We start from the raw sequence: 18,651 nt of genomic DNA, 5'->3' as shown, positions 1-18,651 counted from the left end.
CAGGGGCACGTGACTTCTACATTTGTCCTTCGCCGGGTCGCCATCATGCAGGCTTTACGGCAGGCATGTTCTGGGTTCGCTAGGGTTGCTAAAGTTGCCCTAGCATCCCCTGTTTCACAACAAACATGTTTAAATTTCACTCCAGCTTTATTCTCTGTTCGTAAGTTCATTTTTTTTTCACATTTCACTTAGATATAATCTAAATCTAGTCAATAATCATAAAGCGTTGTTGAGTGTTGTTTCCTTTTTTATTATACTGGATTTTTTTTCTTGACAACAATGAATGATAAGATTGCTAGGCCGCTAGGCCGAAAGACCAAGTCTAGAAATGCTAATTTTCTTGTCTAAATGTGCTGTTGTAATATTATAACTTGGGTTGCCTATTTTAATTAGCTATTTAGATCTACTCTAAGTAATATTCTCAACTGTGACTGAATAAAGTGAATGCATTATTACTGTTGTAACTTAGCAATGACAAGTGGAGGTCAATACTAAAACTTAGATTGACTTAAAAATCTACAAAAATATATCTGTATAATACAAATGGTATGCTTTATTATTTTACATTTTATTTCTCTCTAAATGTAAATCTACTGAATCATGAATGCATGTTTTTTTTTCTCACAACTTTAAAAGTTCTAAATTCTAAACTTGTGTTTTTGTGACACTTGTGTAGACTTGGTCTGGATTTAAAATTCTAGATTTGTCTCAGTGATTGTTTTCTAGTCTAGAGCTAGAGTCTAGTTTGGCTATATTTTCTAAATCTGTTAAGTTATCTGTTTATCTAGATTTAGATAGATTTCTAGATCTAGTAGGATTTGTTTCAAAGTTTGACTTTCAATATTTCACTTGCTTATTTCTTTGTGTAAATGTTACTATGATTATACATCTAAATGGTTTTTAAAGCTCTAGATCTAGACTAGTATTAGTCGTATCTTCCTAGGAGCTATTCTAATTTTACTATTTTTGAAGTTTGTTGTATTCATTTTTTTTTTAATTGAAAAAAAAATTAACTTCATTTATAGAGAGAAATTATGCTAAAGAAGCAGCAAAGCCCAAGACTGCAGTAGCCAATGGCAGAATTGTAGCAGTTATTGGTGCCGTTGTTGATGTGCAGTTTGATGATCAACTACCTGCCATTCTCAATGCCTTGGAAGTACAGAACAGATCCCCAAGACTTATCCTTGAAGTAGCTTCTCATTTGGGTAGGTCAAAGGTTTTTTTTTGTTTTTTTTTTTTTTACTTTTGGTATCAGTTTTATGAAGTGATATTAACCACTAATGCCTGCCTTTTTTTTTTATTATAGGTGAAAATGTTGTTAGGACCATTGCTATGGATGGTACTGAAGGTCTTGTTAGAGGTCAACCCTGTGTGGATATTGGATCCCCAATCAGAATTCCAGTAGGCCCTAAAACCCTTGGCAGAATCATCAATGTCATTGGTGAACCTATTGATGAAAGGGGACCTGTTAATTCTGAACAGTAAGTAGGTGATATTTGTGTAAAGGCAAGTCCTTGTTAAAGACCATTAATATTGTTTGTAATTTTGTAATTAGTAACATACAAAATTTCCTCCTCCTAGACGAAGTTGATGGTTGTCTATAATTTCTTATTCTAATTTTCTTGTAATGCTTCATGAGTTTTTTTAGTGAGCTTTGCACATTTAAGCTCTCCTAGAGTCCAGCTAAAATTCAATTCATTACTGAATACAAAAAGCATTTTTTTGAGTCGGGTGACGTAATTCTCACTGAAGCATATTCAAAATAATATAAATAAAAAGATACAAGCAAAATTTAATTGTAACATGAAAAACAACCAGAGTTTTAGTACTTTTACTGTTCCGCCAATTGGGTGGATTTTTTCCCTAGGATATGCATAAACTGTCAATTTCAAATAAATCTGTAGAGCTGTTTGAAAAATAATAGGATGACTTGTAAAAAGACACATTTCTACTAGGTTTTTACTAATGTGGTCTATTTATAATGCCAGCAAAATGACATTAAAGAAAATTATTTGCCATATGATACTCGAAATCTTAATTTAAAACAAAGCTGAAATTTTAACTTAAATCAAATTTGATCATTAAGATATTGAATGAAATGTTACGTTTATTGATGTATAGTAGGTGGATTTATTTGATGTCCACAACCTAGTCTAGACTAGAAACATTGTCACCTGTATATTTATCTTTTCTTATCTCATGATTTACAACTGGCTATAAGGCAAATTAGTCACCTAAAATCTCATTAGATAAGTACTATGAAAGACCTCTTAAATTGTAATGTTACCAAAAAATGAATGTTAAGAACCAGTATAAACATTTAGTGTAACTGAAATAATTTTTTTTTCCCCATTAAAGTTATGCAGCTATTCATCAAGAGGCACCTGAGTTTGCTGATATGAGCGTTCAACAAGAAATCTTGGAAACAGGCATCAAAGTAGTCGATCTGCTTGCCCCTTATGCCAGGGGTGGAAAAATTGGTATGCATGATTTTTTTATTTTTTTATAGTCAGTTTGAAGCCAAATAAAACTCTTATCTTTGTGTCATCCAGAACGTTTGAAATCTTTTTCTTTCTCAATGTTTTTAGTGTTTCTTAATTTTTTTAGTTTTCCTAAGTATAATGAATAATTTTGGGTGTTATTACACAACCACTAGTCTAGTTACTTGCCCTGGTAGACTAATGTCTAATCTAATGATATGATAGTCTTTTTTTGGGGGAACTGTGTCATAGAAATATATAAAAAAAAATATTTTTTTTACATACATGGCTATTTACAGCGGTAAGTATCAACTGCCTTAATAGCTTAGGTGTTGTGTAAATAACAGTAAGAAATTTAACACTACAAACTGTTAACATGTTTGAAACACCTTTTTTAAAAATGTTTAAATGCTTTTTTTTTTTAATTTTAAAGCTTATATTTATTACAGCTATGTTTAATGGTGTCCTTTGGATAAGCTTGAAAGTTTAATTTGAGCGGCTAGGTTCAATGTAGGATTACTTTAATTGGAAACTCGCAAAAGTCTCTTGAAAATCCTCAAGTTAGACATTTTTACAATGGGCCCTCCTAGCAAGCTTTTAATCATTTACATACCAAACATGATTTATCAAACTTCACGTGAATAGTTCGACTTCGCTATACTAATTGAAATATATTATCATTTAATAGGTCTCTTTGGGGGTGCTGGTGTAGGAAAGACTGTACTTATCATGGAGCTTATTAACAATGTCGCCAAGGCTCATGGTGGTTACTCTGTATTTGCTGGTGTTGGTGAGAGAACTCGTGAAGGAAATGATCTTTATCATGAGATGATCACAACAAAAGTCATTTCTCTAACTGACAACACATCTAAGGTAATTTAGTTGTCTGAACACATCTACGGTAATTTTTTTGTCTGTCTTATAACTAAAATAAGATTGTAGTGATGACAACATTTGTGGATTACCTTATTTATAATGAAGGCACCTTCCTTGGACTGAGCAATCTCATTTTAACATTAAATAGTTGTGCATGTTTTCCAGAACATCCAAGTCTCTTATGCTATTGAGTATTTTGTTATCACTATTACAGGTATCCCTTGTGTATGGTCAAATGAATGAACCACCAGGTGCTCGTGCTCGTGTTGCTTTGAGTGGTCTGACTGTAGCAGAGTTTTTCAGAGATCAAGAAGGACAGGATGTGCTCTTGTTTATTGACAATATCTTCAGATTTACACAGGCTGGTTCTGAAGTAAGCCTGACTTTTTTTTTTATTATGTATAAAAAGTGCATTGATGAGTAATTAGCCAACCCTGATTGTTTGTGAGGGTTCCTTCCTTGGACTGAGCGCTTTATTGTCCATTAGTTTTCTGAAATATGATTTCAAATATACTTCTGTAATAATTGATAACTACTTTTTAATAGGTGTCTGCTTTGCTTGGACGTATTCCATCTGCTGTAGGTTACCAGCCCACACTGGCCACTGACATGGGTAGTATGCAGGAAAGAATTACCACCACTAAGAAAGGATCTATTACATCTGTACAGGTAGGGTCTACACTTCATTAATCACTTACATTAAATATACATTTATATTTAACAGATTAATTAATGTAACTTGTATATTTATATTTCATAGGTTTACTAATGTATATTGCTTTTTTTGTTTTATTGTTTAGGCTATCTTCGTACCTGCTGATGACTTGACTGACCCTGCCCCAGCTACCACTTTTGCCCATCTTGATGCTACTACTGTGTTGTCTCGTGGTATTGCAGAGTTGGGTATCTACCCAGCTGTAGATCCACTTGACTCAAATTCTCGTATTCTAGATCCTAATGTTGTTGGTGAGGAGCACTATGCAACAGCAAGAGCTGTTCAAAAGATTCTTCAGGTTAGCTTAGTTCACATGTATTTACAACCCTTAACATTGCAATAAAGAGACTGTGATGAATAAAGTTGAAACCCCTGATTGTTTGTGAGGGTTCCTTCCTTGGACTGAGCATTGAGCATATCAAGTTTAAATTTGTGTATGTTATGTTATTTACGTGGTAGATTAAAATGAACATGTCCATGCTTTTTATTTTCAGGATTATAAATCTCTACAAGATATCATTGCTATTTTGGGTATGGATGAGTTGTCTGAGGAGGACAAATTGACAGTAGCCCGTGCCAGAAAAATGATGAGGTACTTGTCACAGCCTTTCCAAGTTGCTGAGGTCTTCACAGGATCTGAAGGAAAATACGTCCCTCTTAAAGATACAATTAGAGGATTCAAGATGCTTATCAATGGTAAGTGAAGTAAATGTTGAAAGTATTTGGTCGTAGCAGCTGTGATAAATGTATTAAGCAACCATAAAATCTGTGATGGTTCCTTCCTTGGACTGAGCATCATCATTAGACAATGTTTATTTTACCTTGAGATAGTCAATTTTTGACCCAGTTTTATTACTTTAATTTCAGGTGAGCTAGATCATTTGCCAGAGGTAGCCTTTTACATGGTTGGTAGCATAGAAGAAGTCACAGAGAAGGCTGCAAGATTAGCCAAGGAGCAGTCATGAGCAAATAGCACATAGATTTCAAAATAGTTTAATTTTATTGTACTGTGTGTCTGCAAGCATGTCAATGACTGGAACATGCCTAAGTTGTGATAAGACAGGAATTTTTTGTGGTCCAATGTTAAAAGTTTAGGATCAATATGTACTATAAATAGTTGTCAGCTATAAACAAATTTCTGAATGTGGGGTTGCTGATTGTTTTTTTCTTAATAAAATTTCCAACATTCAAATTTGTTAGAAAAGTTTATGCTTATCAAATGTTTTGAAAGTTGGAATCATTGAATAAAAATAAAAAACATTTACATGTAGTTCTTGTCTTCAAGAGTTTGTAGGTAGATGGTTGTATCTTTGGTTACAATAGTTTGGCATGTGTAATTAAATTAATGGATTATTAAAGCAATTTATTTGTCAGAGCTTTTAACCTAATGAGAACATAGTAGTATAGACATTTTGAAATAATCTAAATCTGGGTTTCCATGGAGTTTCGCTGGAATAAAAGAAGAAACTGAAGGTTCTCTCTATAACCAAACAAATTAATTTAATTTATGATAGGTATATTGGATAATTTTCTGTAAAGCTACAGGCTTTCTTTTCGGTTAACAAAGGTGCTTTATAAAATAATGGTTTATTTAACAATGATCAAACTGATCACGTGCATGCATGATCTTACAAGAGGTCATTTCTACATTACAGGTGCCATACTTTGTGAGTCACACAAGAGAGCAGAAAACTGGCAGTAGGCCATTCGAGCTCAACGAAAAGGGTCACGTGATGAAAATTAGATAGTTGAAAATATTGTAAATACTGTTTTAAATAATATACTAAACTCCAAAGAATGAGTACTGCGACATAGTGCTGAGTTTCCCAAACTTTTTATTCATTTAACGGAACACTTCGCACATTCTGAGACCTGGGCATTGATTAGCCTAACATTTTTGTTACCATACCTTGTCTTTATTTCAATTTTCAACATAGTAAGATAATGCTGCATGGCACAAATAGGTTGTAGGATAATGGGCCTATTAGTTTTATGTTTTAGAATAGTTGTGTGCAAAGAATAACATGATTTGCAAATTAGAGTACGCACGTTCAATGGTTGAGAATAAATTTTATTCCGGTAGATCGTTGATACCTGAGCTATCTATATACAGAAATGCGTCCACTAGGGTTGGCATGCAGGAAATTTTAGAGGATTATTCCTTTCACTGGGTAATCATTCTCTTCAGCAAGATCTATTATAGGCTATTGGTGTAAAGATGAGGATAGGGAGATTCAATGTGGGAGAAGTCGATATCCGAATAACAAACTGCTTGATTCAACAAAATATCTTCTTGGACATTCCTTTAAAAAATATTAAATAATAAGGCTAGACTTCGAGTCCGAAGATTAATGATGAGTGCAGTATTTCCTGTGGCTACACAGCCCCAGATGTGACCTACATATTTTGACACATACAGGGCGAGCATAACCATTGTCCGTCGGTGGTCGATTAAGATTATCTTTTCGCCGTCTGCGTCTGGAATTTCTTTTGGTTTCAAAAGTGTATCCCGCGGCTTTTGTGAGTGACCTCCAGCTGTCTCGTTCTGAGGCCGCATGCATCCGTGACCCCGCCGATGCATTCAGGTGCTCTCTTCTATGTCAGCTTATATATATAGGCCTACAATTGCTTAGCATTCATGGTGCTAAGGTGTTCAATGAACCTAGGCCCACGACGAATAGGGGGCCACAAAGTTACTTTAAAAAAAATTGAAAACAAAAGTTATTGACTGTAATAATTTAAATGTATCAATCCTTATATAATTTACTTATCTACTTTGTGTTATTATAGTTTCAACATAGATATAACAACAAAAGCGATACAACTAATGAATGTAAACGCAATGATTAAGCCCTACCATTGAGACCGATTTCTGCGTCGAGGACCTAAGTCTAAGTAAGCGTCTAAGAATTGCATTGAATGTACTGACTTCATTGTTTCTGAAAAATTGTAGGCTAACGCCAAAATAATGTTTTGTTTTGTTTTTAAAGGTAGGCTCCTGACGCATACTTGATGGCTAGATTTGTTTTTGTTTTACTCAATGTAGGGGAGTGGGGCCCACAAACATATACTTGAACCCGGGCCCACGAGTACCTTACTACGTCACTGTATCACAGTAATTACTTTTTTTTTTTTTGAAGTAACGTCTGTACCCAGGTATTATATAAGATAAGAAATATGAACAACGGTCTTAAATTGAATTAGAAGGGAATATACGGATATTCATGGTAGATAGAAGGGAATATACGGATATTCATGGTAGATCGAAGGGAATATACGGATATTCATGGTAGATAGAAGGGAATATACGGATATTCATGGTAGATCGAAGGGAATATACGGATATTCATGGTAGATCCACCCATATAACATGCCAAACTAAATGTACCAACACTATCCAGTGGCAACAAACAAAGAAATCGATGAAAGGAGACACATGTCTACCGATTGATTTACCAAGGAAAAAAAATGCAATGTTGCTTTATTGAAATCGCTTTTAATCCTGACATCAAAACTAGAAAACTAGTCAGTAGGCCTATATCATCCGTGATCCCCATTCTAATGTGTTCTTGGGGTCGTATTTTTAAGGTCCTGCCTGTGTTTCCAATGCAAATCATTTGACACATTGAGCATATCGCACAAATGACTCCTCTACTATTGCAGTTAATTTACAACTTATCTTGATGGTCATTTTCGAGATATGTAGGCCTACTTGTAAATGTGGAGTTATTCCCCTTAAATAAGCTATTTTTGTTTGTTTGTTTTAGGCTTAAATTTTCTAGCTTTACAAGTGTTCTCCTTAAGTGTTGGTGAGCCGCATCTCGGTTAAACATATCTTGTTTTAAAACCACTTCATTATACAGACCACTTAGAGTTAGCCAATTATAAACCATAACATTTTTTTAAAATGAGCTCAGTCGTATTTTTGTCTGTTGACATTTCAATAACTCCAATTCATATAAAATGTTGTGTTTTTTTTCTTAACTAGCTAGCTTTTCTTGCTATGTTCAGATAAATACTTTCAATATAGATACTATTCTTGTAGCCTAATATCTAAGACATATATCGGCCGTGTTATCAAAAGATAACTTTATCTGTGTTCTGTGTTACTGGACCTTCTTTTGTTTTTTTCACCATTAACCGGAGGGAAGCATATGCATCGATAGAGTAAGTTATTGATATGTAGACTACCAGGAATAATTAAATTAGTTTTGAATTATAAGCCTTATATTCGGCTACATTTAATTAAGATGTACCATGGCATTAAATAGCAGACCTACTTATTTCAATATGCTACAATTCAGTGGTCTTCAACGGGGGCGCTATCTCCCTCTTGGGGGGGGGGGGGGCGTATTCGTGAAATGGGGGGGGGGGCGCTGGGCATAAAGGGAGAAAGAAGAACTAAAGGTGCACTGAAACAAAACAAAAAAATCCTCTAAATTAAAGATGGCAAACTAAATATTGACAAATTATAGTTAGCTTGCTTATAATTTAAGAACAGAAACAACGTTAGAACTTGAGTTCGGGAATCCCATTTTCTATTTTTAAATTCTTACTCCGTTATTATTACTATTGTACATCTATTGTCCTTAAATCTTGCGAGCCTTAAACGTTTATGATTTGATAAACAAACTAGGTGATACAGTTTCTGATTATAGTTTATTTTATCTACATATGTTAATATATTGATATGTAAATGTTAATTTAAAAAAAAAACAACAACTTTTAAGCTAACATTCAAATAGAATAATTTAACCTTTTTAAAAACAAAAACATTGACACAGTGTTGATACGAAAACTCACTGATATGTAAAGAAATACTTGCATGTGATTCAGTGTGTTGCCACTAGATAAAAAGTATTCCAATGTTCGACTTTGAATGATTACATTTTCAGATGAGGTTATGAAACCAAATCGGCTTCACGAAAATATAGCAATATCCAAAAATATTTTAATAATATTCATGAACAATTATGAAAATCTAGGGCCTACTATTCAAACAATATTTAAAAAAAAAACAACACAAAACCAACAACGACAAAGCAGAATATGTTTTAGTGGCCTCTTAGAAAAATGCATATCTTGTTTTTAAAGTCTTATGATATTGTTTGAAAATTGATTAAAACTAAATTTTAAAATTTCTCAAAACATATATATGTGACACAAAAAGACTTTTTTAGCGATGAAATATATTTTCAAAATTGTTTAGTTATGTATAGCTTATGATACATATAGGGAACCATCAGTGGTTGGGCGCTACAATGGCTTCACAAGTAATACAGAATACAGAACAGATCTATCCACTATTCTCCTTGTGAGTTATGATACACAGGCAACTTAATTCTCTTTAGAATTTTAGCCCGCAATTTCATTTCTATTTGAATCTTATTATAAAAATTGTAAATAAAATACAAATCCATGCCCAAAATAAACGCATCTTTCAACAGTTTTGTGAAACAAATGATGAGCAACATGTTAAACTCTTGTAAACTGAAGTTCGCTGGATTTCGAAAGGCGTTTGTTATTACTCGTTGTGTTAAGCTCTTAAATACCATTTCGGAATTTTTAATTTTTTTTTTTGAGAAACAGGAGGAATTAACGATTGGCGATGACTTAAAGCAGGCTAAAAAGAAAATTTGTTTTACATGGTAGGCATAATCTAACACCAATGAATGAAACCAACCTCCGACTGCAAGGAAAGAAATTGACTTTCATTTATTACATCATTTTCTCTTTTATCGAGATATTAAATCTATTTTGAGATGAGGGAACAAAACCCGAATTATTGGCCCGAATAGCACAGTCCACAGCAGCCCTTTCAAAACTTAAAATAATATGGAAAGATAAGGGCTTAGCCCTCGGCACCAAAATCAGACTGATGCGCTCTCTGGTCATGGCCACATTTTTATATGCTTGCGAGTCGTGGACGTTGAATGCAGAGCTTGAGAGGAGGATCCTAGCAATGGAATTGAGATGCTACAGAAGGATCCTAGGCATCACATTCAAAGACCGCATCACAAACCAAGAAATCAGAGACAGGGTTACTGTAGCGATCGGAGCCCATGATGACCTGCTAACTATTGTGAAAAGACGAAAGCTTAAAACCTTTGGCCACATTACAAGATCTACGGGGCTCGCAAAGACCTTCCTTCAGGGAACAGTGCCAGGCAAAAGAAGAAGAGGCAGACAGAAAAAGCGATGGGAGGACAACATTAAAGAATGGACAGGCCTGCCATTGAGAGAGGTTCTAAACAAGGCAAAAAAAAAGAGAGGAATGGAGAAAGACGGTCGTCAAATCTTGCCTGGTGCCCCAACGGCCCAACAGACTAAGGGATAGGTAAAGGTAAAAAGGTAAATCTATTTTAAAGAGTTTTACAATCTCACATAACTTGTTTGTTGACAAATGAACTACTGCTTAAGGACATTGATATCTATGTAATTCACCTAACTCTATGAAGAAATGATGACTCGATTCTAGGAAGTAAATAAATATTTAAAAAAACTAAATATAAATGACAATTACTAAACATCTGTTACTGATGTTAAAATTGAGTTACAGGAAAAAAATAGATTTACAAAATTATGTCTTCAGAAAAAGGAATGTTGCCATAGGAGGCACAACAGAGATATGGCTGCAAAGAAATAGACTAGAGGAGACTTTCGCCTTTCTTTGGCTTTAGTTTGAGAAATTTTTAATTTTAGTTTTAATATTTCTAATAGGCCTATTGTCGACTGCAGGAGGCACAAGGTTTCCATTAGCTTTATTTCATGGTGTAATGAATTCAGCAATAATAATGTTGATATTAAAAATAAAACTAAATTTAAAATTAAACCTAAAAACAGTAGGCCCCTAATATTCAATAATTTAAAAAAGGGACTATTCTTAGGATTTGAAAGAAAGTCATGGCAATGAGATTAATTTTTGTGTGTAATCGCTGCAAATTATTTGACATAATTTTTGTATAATGATAATAATGGCAATATCTCTTCGATTCCGAAGATTAAGGCCGAGTGCAGTGTTTCACATAAATACGCAAACCCAGTTGCGACCTGCATATTTTCCCGAATTTTGTGCCGACAAAGCCTTTGTCTCTTGCGCCTGTCTTCAATAATGGCTTTTCATTGAGTTTCAAATGTTTTTCCCGCAGCTTTTGTGAAAGCTCTCCAACTATTTCTCTCAGTGGCCATCTGCTGTCAGGTACTTTCCTTTATGCCAGTGAGGGCGAAATGGCGTCTGAGTGGATCTTTATAGCGCTAACGGGGGTGGGGGGGGGGGCACCTCTGCAACGCCGTTTTCCTCTAAGCTCGCAAAAGAAGATCGCCTTAGGCATGCGGTCGTCTCCCATTCGGGATAAGTGTTATTGACAGCATAAAAATTAATAAATAAATGACATTTTGTTCAAATTAGCCTACTCACGCTTCTTTATAAGTGTTTCTTAGAGGGGGGCGCTGGCCCATTTTTTAAAAGAAAAAAACGCAAAAAGGGGGCGGTAGGCCTAAAAAGGTTGAAGACCACTGGGCTACATATATTATTGTATAGGCCTGTGTTAATTTGTTAGTAACTTTTATTTATATACGGAACGGGATTGAGATGGCTTCATTTTGTTTAGAATTTGTAAATGTTCCTTCAGATTATTTATCTCTGTCCAGATCTCGTGTAGAACGGCAGGGATGATGACGAAGTGTTCGAACTGAAACTGTCGCGTATAGGCCTATATGGCATACCACAAGAAGGTGGTTAACTATTTTAGTTACAACTTCGTTACATTATAGACCTAATACGCTTACTGCTGACTGTTCTTATGCATATATGAATATTGGGAAATGTGTGTGTGTGTGGGGGGGGGGATGAGGCGCCGACAGAACTTTCAGCCACGGAGTGCCTGGCATTCAGGGCCGGTCCTAACAATTGCGGCATTAGATTAAGATCCCTCCTTCTTATTTGCAGCTCTAGCCCTGCTTCTAAGTCCTGCATTTCAATTGTCTACAATTTTCTCTCGTTTCACTTTGCCTGTTCCTACCTTTCCCACTATAGTGCCTTGTCTTGCGTCTCGATACGCGTTCATTCTTAGAAAAACGTGGTCTATGGTATAGGCCTATATATATATATATATGGCCTACTCAGGTTTACTGCTGTCTTTATTCCTTGATAATTAATGTAAACCTATGTAATGTAACCTAGATCTAATTATTGAAAACTATATCATTATAGCAATGCCAAAGAAGAGACAAAACGTCAAAGCAAAGACTGCCAGCAAAGATGAAGCCGTTCGTTCAGAAGCATCTACAGAACCTATTTCTAAAACGAAAACAATACCGAAGTTAGCACAGGAAAACATTGAAGAAAAAAACAATGTAGCATCACTGATACGCATAGGCTTCATGATAGCTTTACTTTTGGGACTAGCTGGGGTTTTGTTTTTCCCGAAATTGATATCTTTGGCAGAGTCTACAATGGGTATGAAACCAGTAAGTAGTGGCCACGAACATGTGCGTGAAGCGAGCGAGCATGATAGAGAAGAAGCACAGGGAGAAACCGTTAAACAAACACAAACGAATGTTAAGGATGTAACGTTGAATGAAGGAGACTTAATGGAAAATGAAGAGACTGAGATGAAAAAACAAACTAGTTTAGGAGACAAACAAAACCAAGATAGATCTAATTTAGACCGCAATAAAATGCATGCCGAAAAGAACACTGATTTTAAAGAAAAAGACTATTCGAAGAAAAGCAAATCCAAGGATGCTGAAATTAAAGCTACTGGTGATCAAAGTCATTTCGATACAGCCAACATGATTCCACCCAGAAAAGGTCGGAATGGCTCAGGAAAACCAATAATTTTGAACTCAGAAACCAGTCACGTTGTAATAGACCCATCACAAATCAAAATTATTGATTCACCACCCGACACCAACACAGATGGCAGTAATAAAAAATCTGGGAAAAATATTACCGGTAAAACATCAGTCAATAAGTCCAAGGCTGACATCTCCAAGTCTAACTTAAACAAAGACAACACAACTAGCCCAACAACAATAGAAGAGGAAATACAGAAATTTAAGCCAACTTTTCACAAAACTTTTACTCCAAAGAAAATATTTGATGGTGGTCGACGGATACCTCCTATAGAATTACTTCATCAAAAACCTAGCAACAGTAGCGTAAAGTAAGTATTTTTATTTTGTATAATTCTATATTAGATTATTAGGCCTACTATAACTAGATAAATATAGACTACTAGTCTGTAGTATAGTAGGCCTATATGCCGTTTATTTTATGCTCGAGGGCCTTTTTTAGATGTTTAGATTACATAGCTCTATTTAACTATTAAGCAGCTTAAAAATTATAGTCACTTACTAAATTTACAGCCTAATTTATTATATTATATTATAATTAGATCTAAATCTGCCAGTTTAACAAAGAGGCCTATTCACCATATATTGGTTTTTGTCTTGTATTAGTGGTGTAGGTAGGCCTTTTATTACAGCAATATCTTTGATTTTTCATTTGCTTCTCTACAGTGTTAAAAAATAAGAAAATTGATCTAGATTCTATGTTATATAATCTATAGACTATATTAGTATATAGATCGAAACATTGATCTATATCTAGACCTGTCTAGCACAGTCTAGACTATAAATTATATGGTTAATGTATAATTTATCTATATGTCTGTTTTGTACACCGGATCTTCTTATCTTATATAATACAGATATACCAAAAAGCTTACTAACTATGAATCTGATGCCATTTTTATGAAAATCCTCAATATTATTAGGCTCCCCTATCTATAGATTCTATGTATCTAGAATTTTAATACAGGCCTATAATATGTGTATGTTATTATAAAGATGATCTTTGTTTATTTTGTCCAGAGTTTTTCTGTTTGACGACTTTTTGTCTGCTCAGGAATGTGATGGTCTGATCAGAGCACATGACAATCACGTCAAGGCGGCCAACAAAACTCCTATCTTATGCTTTGACTCTGTTGATACTCTTAGAAGTCATTTAAAGGATGCCAAGAAAAATATAAAAATATCGCCTAATGTGTTCACAGCAGGTTAGTAACAAGTTAACAACTTTGAAATTAAGCCAGTCAGATAGAAGGGCTAGACACGATTCTTGTACACAATGGTTGCATTAAATTTCCAGAAGATTCAGACTACAATTTGAGTTGCCAGATAAAAGTGCAATTTGTCACCAAAACAGTAATCTGAATGTGAAACAGTAAACTAATGCAAAAATAATAATAGACATGAAAAAAAAAATGAAGATGAAAAATACTAAAAAATAGGAAATTACATTATATCTTGTTATTTATAACATCCAAGCATTGGTTATTTTCTCTGTATTTATGTCCTCAGGTACCAGGTGTGTGAATGAAAGTTTTTCTCTTCAGCTGGGCAACTGGTTAAAAAGCAACTGGAGCTATAGCACGGCATTCTATCCAGGAGAAAGTAAATTCTCTAAGGTAAGTTTAGTACCGGTACAGGAGTTAGATCTATAGGCTACTATTTTATCCAGGAGAAAATTTGTTCTCTAAGTTAAGTTTCGTGCAGAAGTTATAGCCCATCCAGGAGAAAGTATGTTCTCTAAGACAAGTTTTATACTTGCACAGCATTCCATCCAGGAGTATGTTAATTCAAATAAGAGCTTTCACTAGTGGATAGCACATAATCATAATTTAACAGAGGTCAAAGTAATTTCTTTAGTATTCAGTACAACTTAAATGCAGTCAAGTCTGAGCCTATCAAAAATTAGAAAGGACACAGGTGTAGGCACATTTTTTCTAAAGATAATTCATGTATATTTTTTTTTTATATTCATTGTTCACAGATTCTTGCAGAAAGAATACAAAAAGCCATGGGATTAGATCCAGTCAGTGGTGGAAAATTTCAAATTACATCTTATCCTGTTGGGAAAGGTTAATAGATATTTTACCTTAACACTCGAAGGATGCAAGTTTATTTTCAATTAAAACTGGTTTAACAATCTAGTACCTTTTTTCTTCCTGCTATTAAAAATTTGTTGTGAAATAATGTTAATACTGAAACACAAAAGTGTCAGAAATGTATGCTGGTAAACACTACCAATCAGAAAGATTCTTTTATTGGGGATATGGATGGTCTGTTCATTTAAAATTGCATTGCTGATAGGCGGAATTGTGAAATTGGAGGGTCTATGGTTCATACCCTGGTTAAGACTGTCCCTTATTTTGCTATATTTAATTCACCTAGTGTTGCCTTTATATATGTGATAGGTATGAAATGATATTAACTCCTTAACTAAATAGTCTATCTTCTCTAATGGTTTACTGGATTACATTATTATGTTTCAATTAATGCTGAATGTGAAATGGAGGCCAGTAAATATTATAAATACATTAATATTAAGTTAAGGTTTTGAACAGAAATGTTCATGAATTTATTCTGATCCATTCAGCATACAAAGAACACACAGATTGTATTGTGGGTGGAGTGGATCAAAGAGACCGTGTGGTCACAGTACTCATCTACTTAAATGATGTGGACGAGGGAGGAGAAACCAGATTCACAGGTCAGTTTGTAGCGTGAGAAAAAACAACAACAATAATTTCTGGATTTTTGGGTGCCTCTAAGTCCACCCAGGTCTAATGGGTACCTGACATTAGTTGGGGTAAAGTAAAGGCGGTTGGTCGTTGTGCTGGCCACATGACACCCTTGTTAACCGTAGGCCACAGAAAAAGATGACCTTTACTTCATTTGCCCTATAGACCACAAGGTCTAGAATGGAAACTTTACTTTACTTTAACTACTAGCCTATTATTACAACTTCCACCAAAGACTATTGCAGGGGCATGGTGATAGAGCAGTAAATTCTAAACCAAGGGGTCTATGGGTTTTAAATTTCTGAATTTTTAGGGCGCTCAACTATAATGGGTACCAGACATTAGTAGGGGAAAAGTTAAGGCGCTTGATTATTGAGCTGACCACATGGCATCCTCATTAATTATGAGCCACAAAAACAGATAACCTATACATCATCTGCCTCATAGATTGCAAGGTGTGAAAGGGGAACTAAAAAAAGATCCCAAGACGATTGTAGTATCTACAAAATTATTTATCTTGAGTTTTCACAAATTAATAACAAACAAAAAAATACATTAGCACTGTTTTCCAATCTGTTACATGGAGCATGAGGCCTGAATAGGTGTTCCACAAACTACTGGAATAATTAACTAGTGAATTAATCTCTCTTAAAGATAAACAAAGTGTTCTGCTGAATACTCAGAATGTGTGAAGTGTTCCGTTAAGGAAAAAGTCTGGGAAACACTGGATTAAGGAATAAAAATCATTAGAAAAGAGCTACGAACTATAAAGTTTAGGTATGCTTTAAACTGCATTTTATTAAACCATGTTTAAAAATAATCTTCAACTAAAGCTTATACTCTCTAGTGAAAAATGTTTCTTTTTCATTTTAGAGCTTGGCATTTGGGTCAAACCTAAAAAAGGGAGAGCACTAGTGTGGAATAACATGAGCCCAGAGGGGGTGTGTGAACCACATTCTAAGCATGTAGCTTCTGTTGTCAAGAAAGGTTCAAAATACATTTTGATTAGATGGTGAGTGAATGTCAAAAGAGAATTTTAAACCTATAAGCTCATCAACTAGAACGAATAGTCACTGGCATTGAAACACATTGTTTGAAAGTTAATTATTGGTTTATTAGATGACAAAGAGACAAATAACTAGCATGCCTCACAATTCAGCTTAGACTTCTAAATAAATCTATTTTTCTTTCTTTAGCAGCCATTAACACAATACATGGTATTTCAACATTACTCTTTATAATATTTTTCTTAGGTATTACTATAAAACATTTTATTCGCTGGGGCATCGGCCAGCTCCACCAAACCTGCCACAGCGAGAATCAGATCAAGCTATGGTCATGTGTGATGTGTACAACAGTGGGAGCTGCCGGTGGTATGATGAATGGACGTACGAGCATTTACTGGACTATAAAAAAAATAAACTCAAACTTATTTAAAGACTATCAGCAAATCTTATTGATTTATGTATTTTGTTCGTCAGTAATTCTTACAATAGTTATTTAAAATCCCAATTGATTTTTTAAAAAATTTCACTAAATTATTATATCTCCTTACAAATTTAAATTTTCCTTAACCCCCCCCCCCCCTCAATTACAGCATTAAGTTCTGAAATAGTCAAGTCTCACTAATAAAGGCAATTTTTAGGTCCAGATATGAGCCTGTATATAAACAGTTGAGAGTTAAGTTGTACTATCTTTTAAAAAAAGTAAAAGTTAAAAACTGTGGACACCAATGGGGATGAATCTCAATGCCAAACTTAACTAAAGCAACAAATACCATAGGTGGGCCTAAATCTAAGTAAACAAGTCCCACACAGTACCTGCATGCTAAAAAACAAATGCTGCCAAGACACAACTACACTGGTTATTCTGGCTTAACAAAAAAGTAAAGTTCCTCTCTCAGACCTTGTGATCTATAGGGCCAATGATGTAAAGGCCATCTGTGCCCCATGGTTAATGAGGGTGTCATGTGGCCAACATTAAGACCAACTCCCTTTACTTTTCCCTAAATCCATTAGAGCTGGGTGGACTCTGAAGCGACTAAAGATCCTGAAATAAAAAATCCCATTCATCAGTAGGATTTGAACCCTGGGACCCTTGGTTTGGAAGCCAAGCACTTTTCCACTCAGCCATTGTGCCACCATGGCTTAACATAGTTCCCAATCAAATATAAAGTATAAGTAGCCGATAAATTCTCCAATATCATTAAACAGTTATACGATGACTCATCATGCCAAGTAATACACAATGTTTAAGCTGACCAACCCTTTTCAAGTAAAGACAGGGATGTATGCTTTCGCCCTTGATATTTTTGCTGGTGATTGGGTCATGAGACAGACAGTCTTAGATAATAAAAGAGGCATTTAATGGAAACTAACACAACATTTAGAGGACCTGGATTTCACAGATGACATCTGCCTCCTCTCCCATACACAACAAAATGCTCAGACCAAACTCACCAAACTCTCAGAAATAGCGAAAAAGACTGGACTTCTAATCAGCAAAAAGAAAACAGAAGTTATGAGGATCAACAACAGACAAAAGAACCCAATCATGCTACAGGGAGAGAACATCCTTGATACGGACCACTTCACTTGTCTGGGAAGTAGAGTTATTAAAGATGGCGGAGCTGATGATGATATACTAATTCGGATCAATAAAGCTAGGTTTGCCTTTTCAACTCTTCAAGCAATTTGGCGCTCTAAGGCACAATCTCTACATAACAAAATACGAATGTATAATAGAAACATTAAGTCTGTCCTTAAATACGGTTCAGAAACTTGAAGAGTCGCTAAAACAAATATGGAAAAGCTCCAGACCTTTGTTAACAGATGCCTATGCGGATATTAGGAATTAAGTGGCCAGAAAAGATAACTACTGTCGATTTGTGGGAGAGAACTAAACAAAAGCCTATAGCCCAAGACATCACAAAATGAAAATGGAGCTGGATAGGACACACCCTGCAAAAAGCAGCTACCAATGTTGCAATGCA

The 18,651-nt window shown here is 34.9% G+C and overlaps 2 protein-coding genes across 4 annotated transcripts; both read left to right on the top strand.

The window, feature by feature from the left end:
• On the top strand, positions 1-5,333 carry LOC106057738 (ATP synthase subunit beta, mitochondrial-like). The gene is made up of 10 exons (XM_056019166.1): positions 1-160; positions 1,026-1,205; positions 1,307-1,481; positions 2,359-2,480; positions 3,169-3,353; positions 3,571-3,729; positions 3,903-4,025; positions 4,157-4,369; positions 4,566-4,767; positions 4,939-5,333. The coding sequence occupies exons 1-10, from the start codon at positions 46-48 to the stop codon at positions 5,034-5,036; spliced, it is 1,572 nt and encodes a 523-aa protein (XP_055875141.1). The 5' UTR covers positions 1-45; the 3' UTR covers positions 5,037-5,333.
• Positions 5,334-8,038: 2,705 nt separating this feature from the next.
• Positions 8,039-17,102, top strand: LOC106073181 (uncharacterized). 3 transcript variants are annotated; one of them, XM_056019144.1, is made up of 8 exons: positions 8,042-8,238; positions 12,284-13,238; positions 13,948-14,132; positions 14,437-14,543; positions 14,909-14,996; positions 15,515-15,628; positions 16,533-16,671; positions 16,913-17,102. In XM_056019144.1, exons 2-8 carry the CDS (start codon positions 12,286-12,288, stop codon positions 17,094-17,096), a joined length of 1,770 nt encoding a protein of 589 aa, XP_055875119.1. In that variant the 5' UTR covers positions 8,042-8,238; positions 12,284-12,285; the 3' UTR covers positions 17,097-17,102. The 3 variants fall into 3 exon arrangements, with proteins under 3 accessions (XP_055875130.1, XP_055875119.1, XP_055875123.1); XM_056019148.1 differs by lacking the exon at positions 8,042-8,238 and adding an exon at positions 8,677-8,707; XM_056019155.1 differs by lacking the exons at positions 16,533-16,671; positions 16,913-17,102 and adding an exon at positions 16,314-16,434 and having other exon boundaries at positions 8,039-8,238.
• The last annotated feature ends 1,549 nt before the right edge of the window (positions 17,103-18,651 follow it).

Source organism: Biomphalaria glabrata, chromosome 1 (genome assembly GCF_947242115.1).
Source record: "Biomphalaria glabrata chromosome 1, xgBioGlab47.1, whole genome shotgun sequence".
Taxonomy (NCBI): Eukaryota; Metazoa; Mollusca; class Gastropoda; family Planorbidae; genus Biomphalaria; species Biomphalaria glabrata.
Note: the sequence above shows the minus strand (reverse complement) of the source record. Positions and strands in the feature narration are given on the sequence as shown.

What these genes read in the sequence shown, in the direction of transcription:
- LOC106073181 (XM_056019144.1), top strand. Translation starts at nt 12,286, where the DNA reads ATGCCAAAGAAGAGACAAAACGTCAAAGCAAAGACTGCCAGCAAAGAT. An exon ending in GAGAAAGTAAATTCTCTAAG is followed by an intron (nt 14,544 to 14,908) that starts GTAAGTTTAGTA and finishes CATTGTTCACAG; the next exon opens with ATTCTTGCAGAAAGAATACA. An exon ending in ATCTTATCCTGTTGGGAAAG is followed by an intron (nt 14,997 to 15,514) that starts GTTAATAGATAT and finishes TGATCCATTCAG; the next exon opens with CATACAAAGAACACACAGAT.
- LOC106057738 (XM_056019166.1), top strand. Translation starts at nt 46, where the DNA reads ATGCAGGCTTTACGGCAGGCATGTTCTGGGTTCGCTAGGGTTGCTAAA. An exon ending in TCCAGCTTTATTCTCTGTTC is followed by an intron (nt 161 to 1,025) that starts GTAAGTTCATTT and finishes CTTCATTTATAG; the next exon opens with AGAGAAATTATGCTAAAGAA. An exon ending in TGAAGTAGCTTCTCATTTGG is followed by an intron (nt 1,206 to 1,306) that starts GTAGGTCAAAGG and finishes TTTTTATTATAG; the next exon opens with GTGAAAATGTTGTTAGGACC.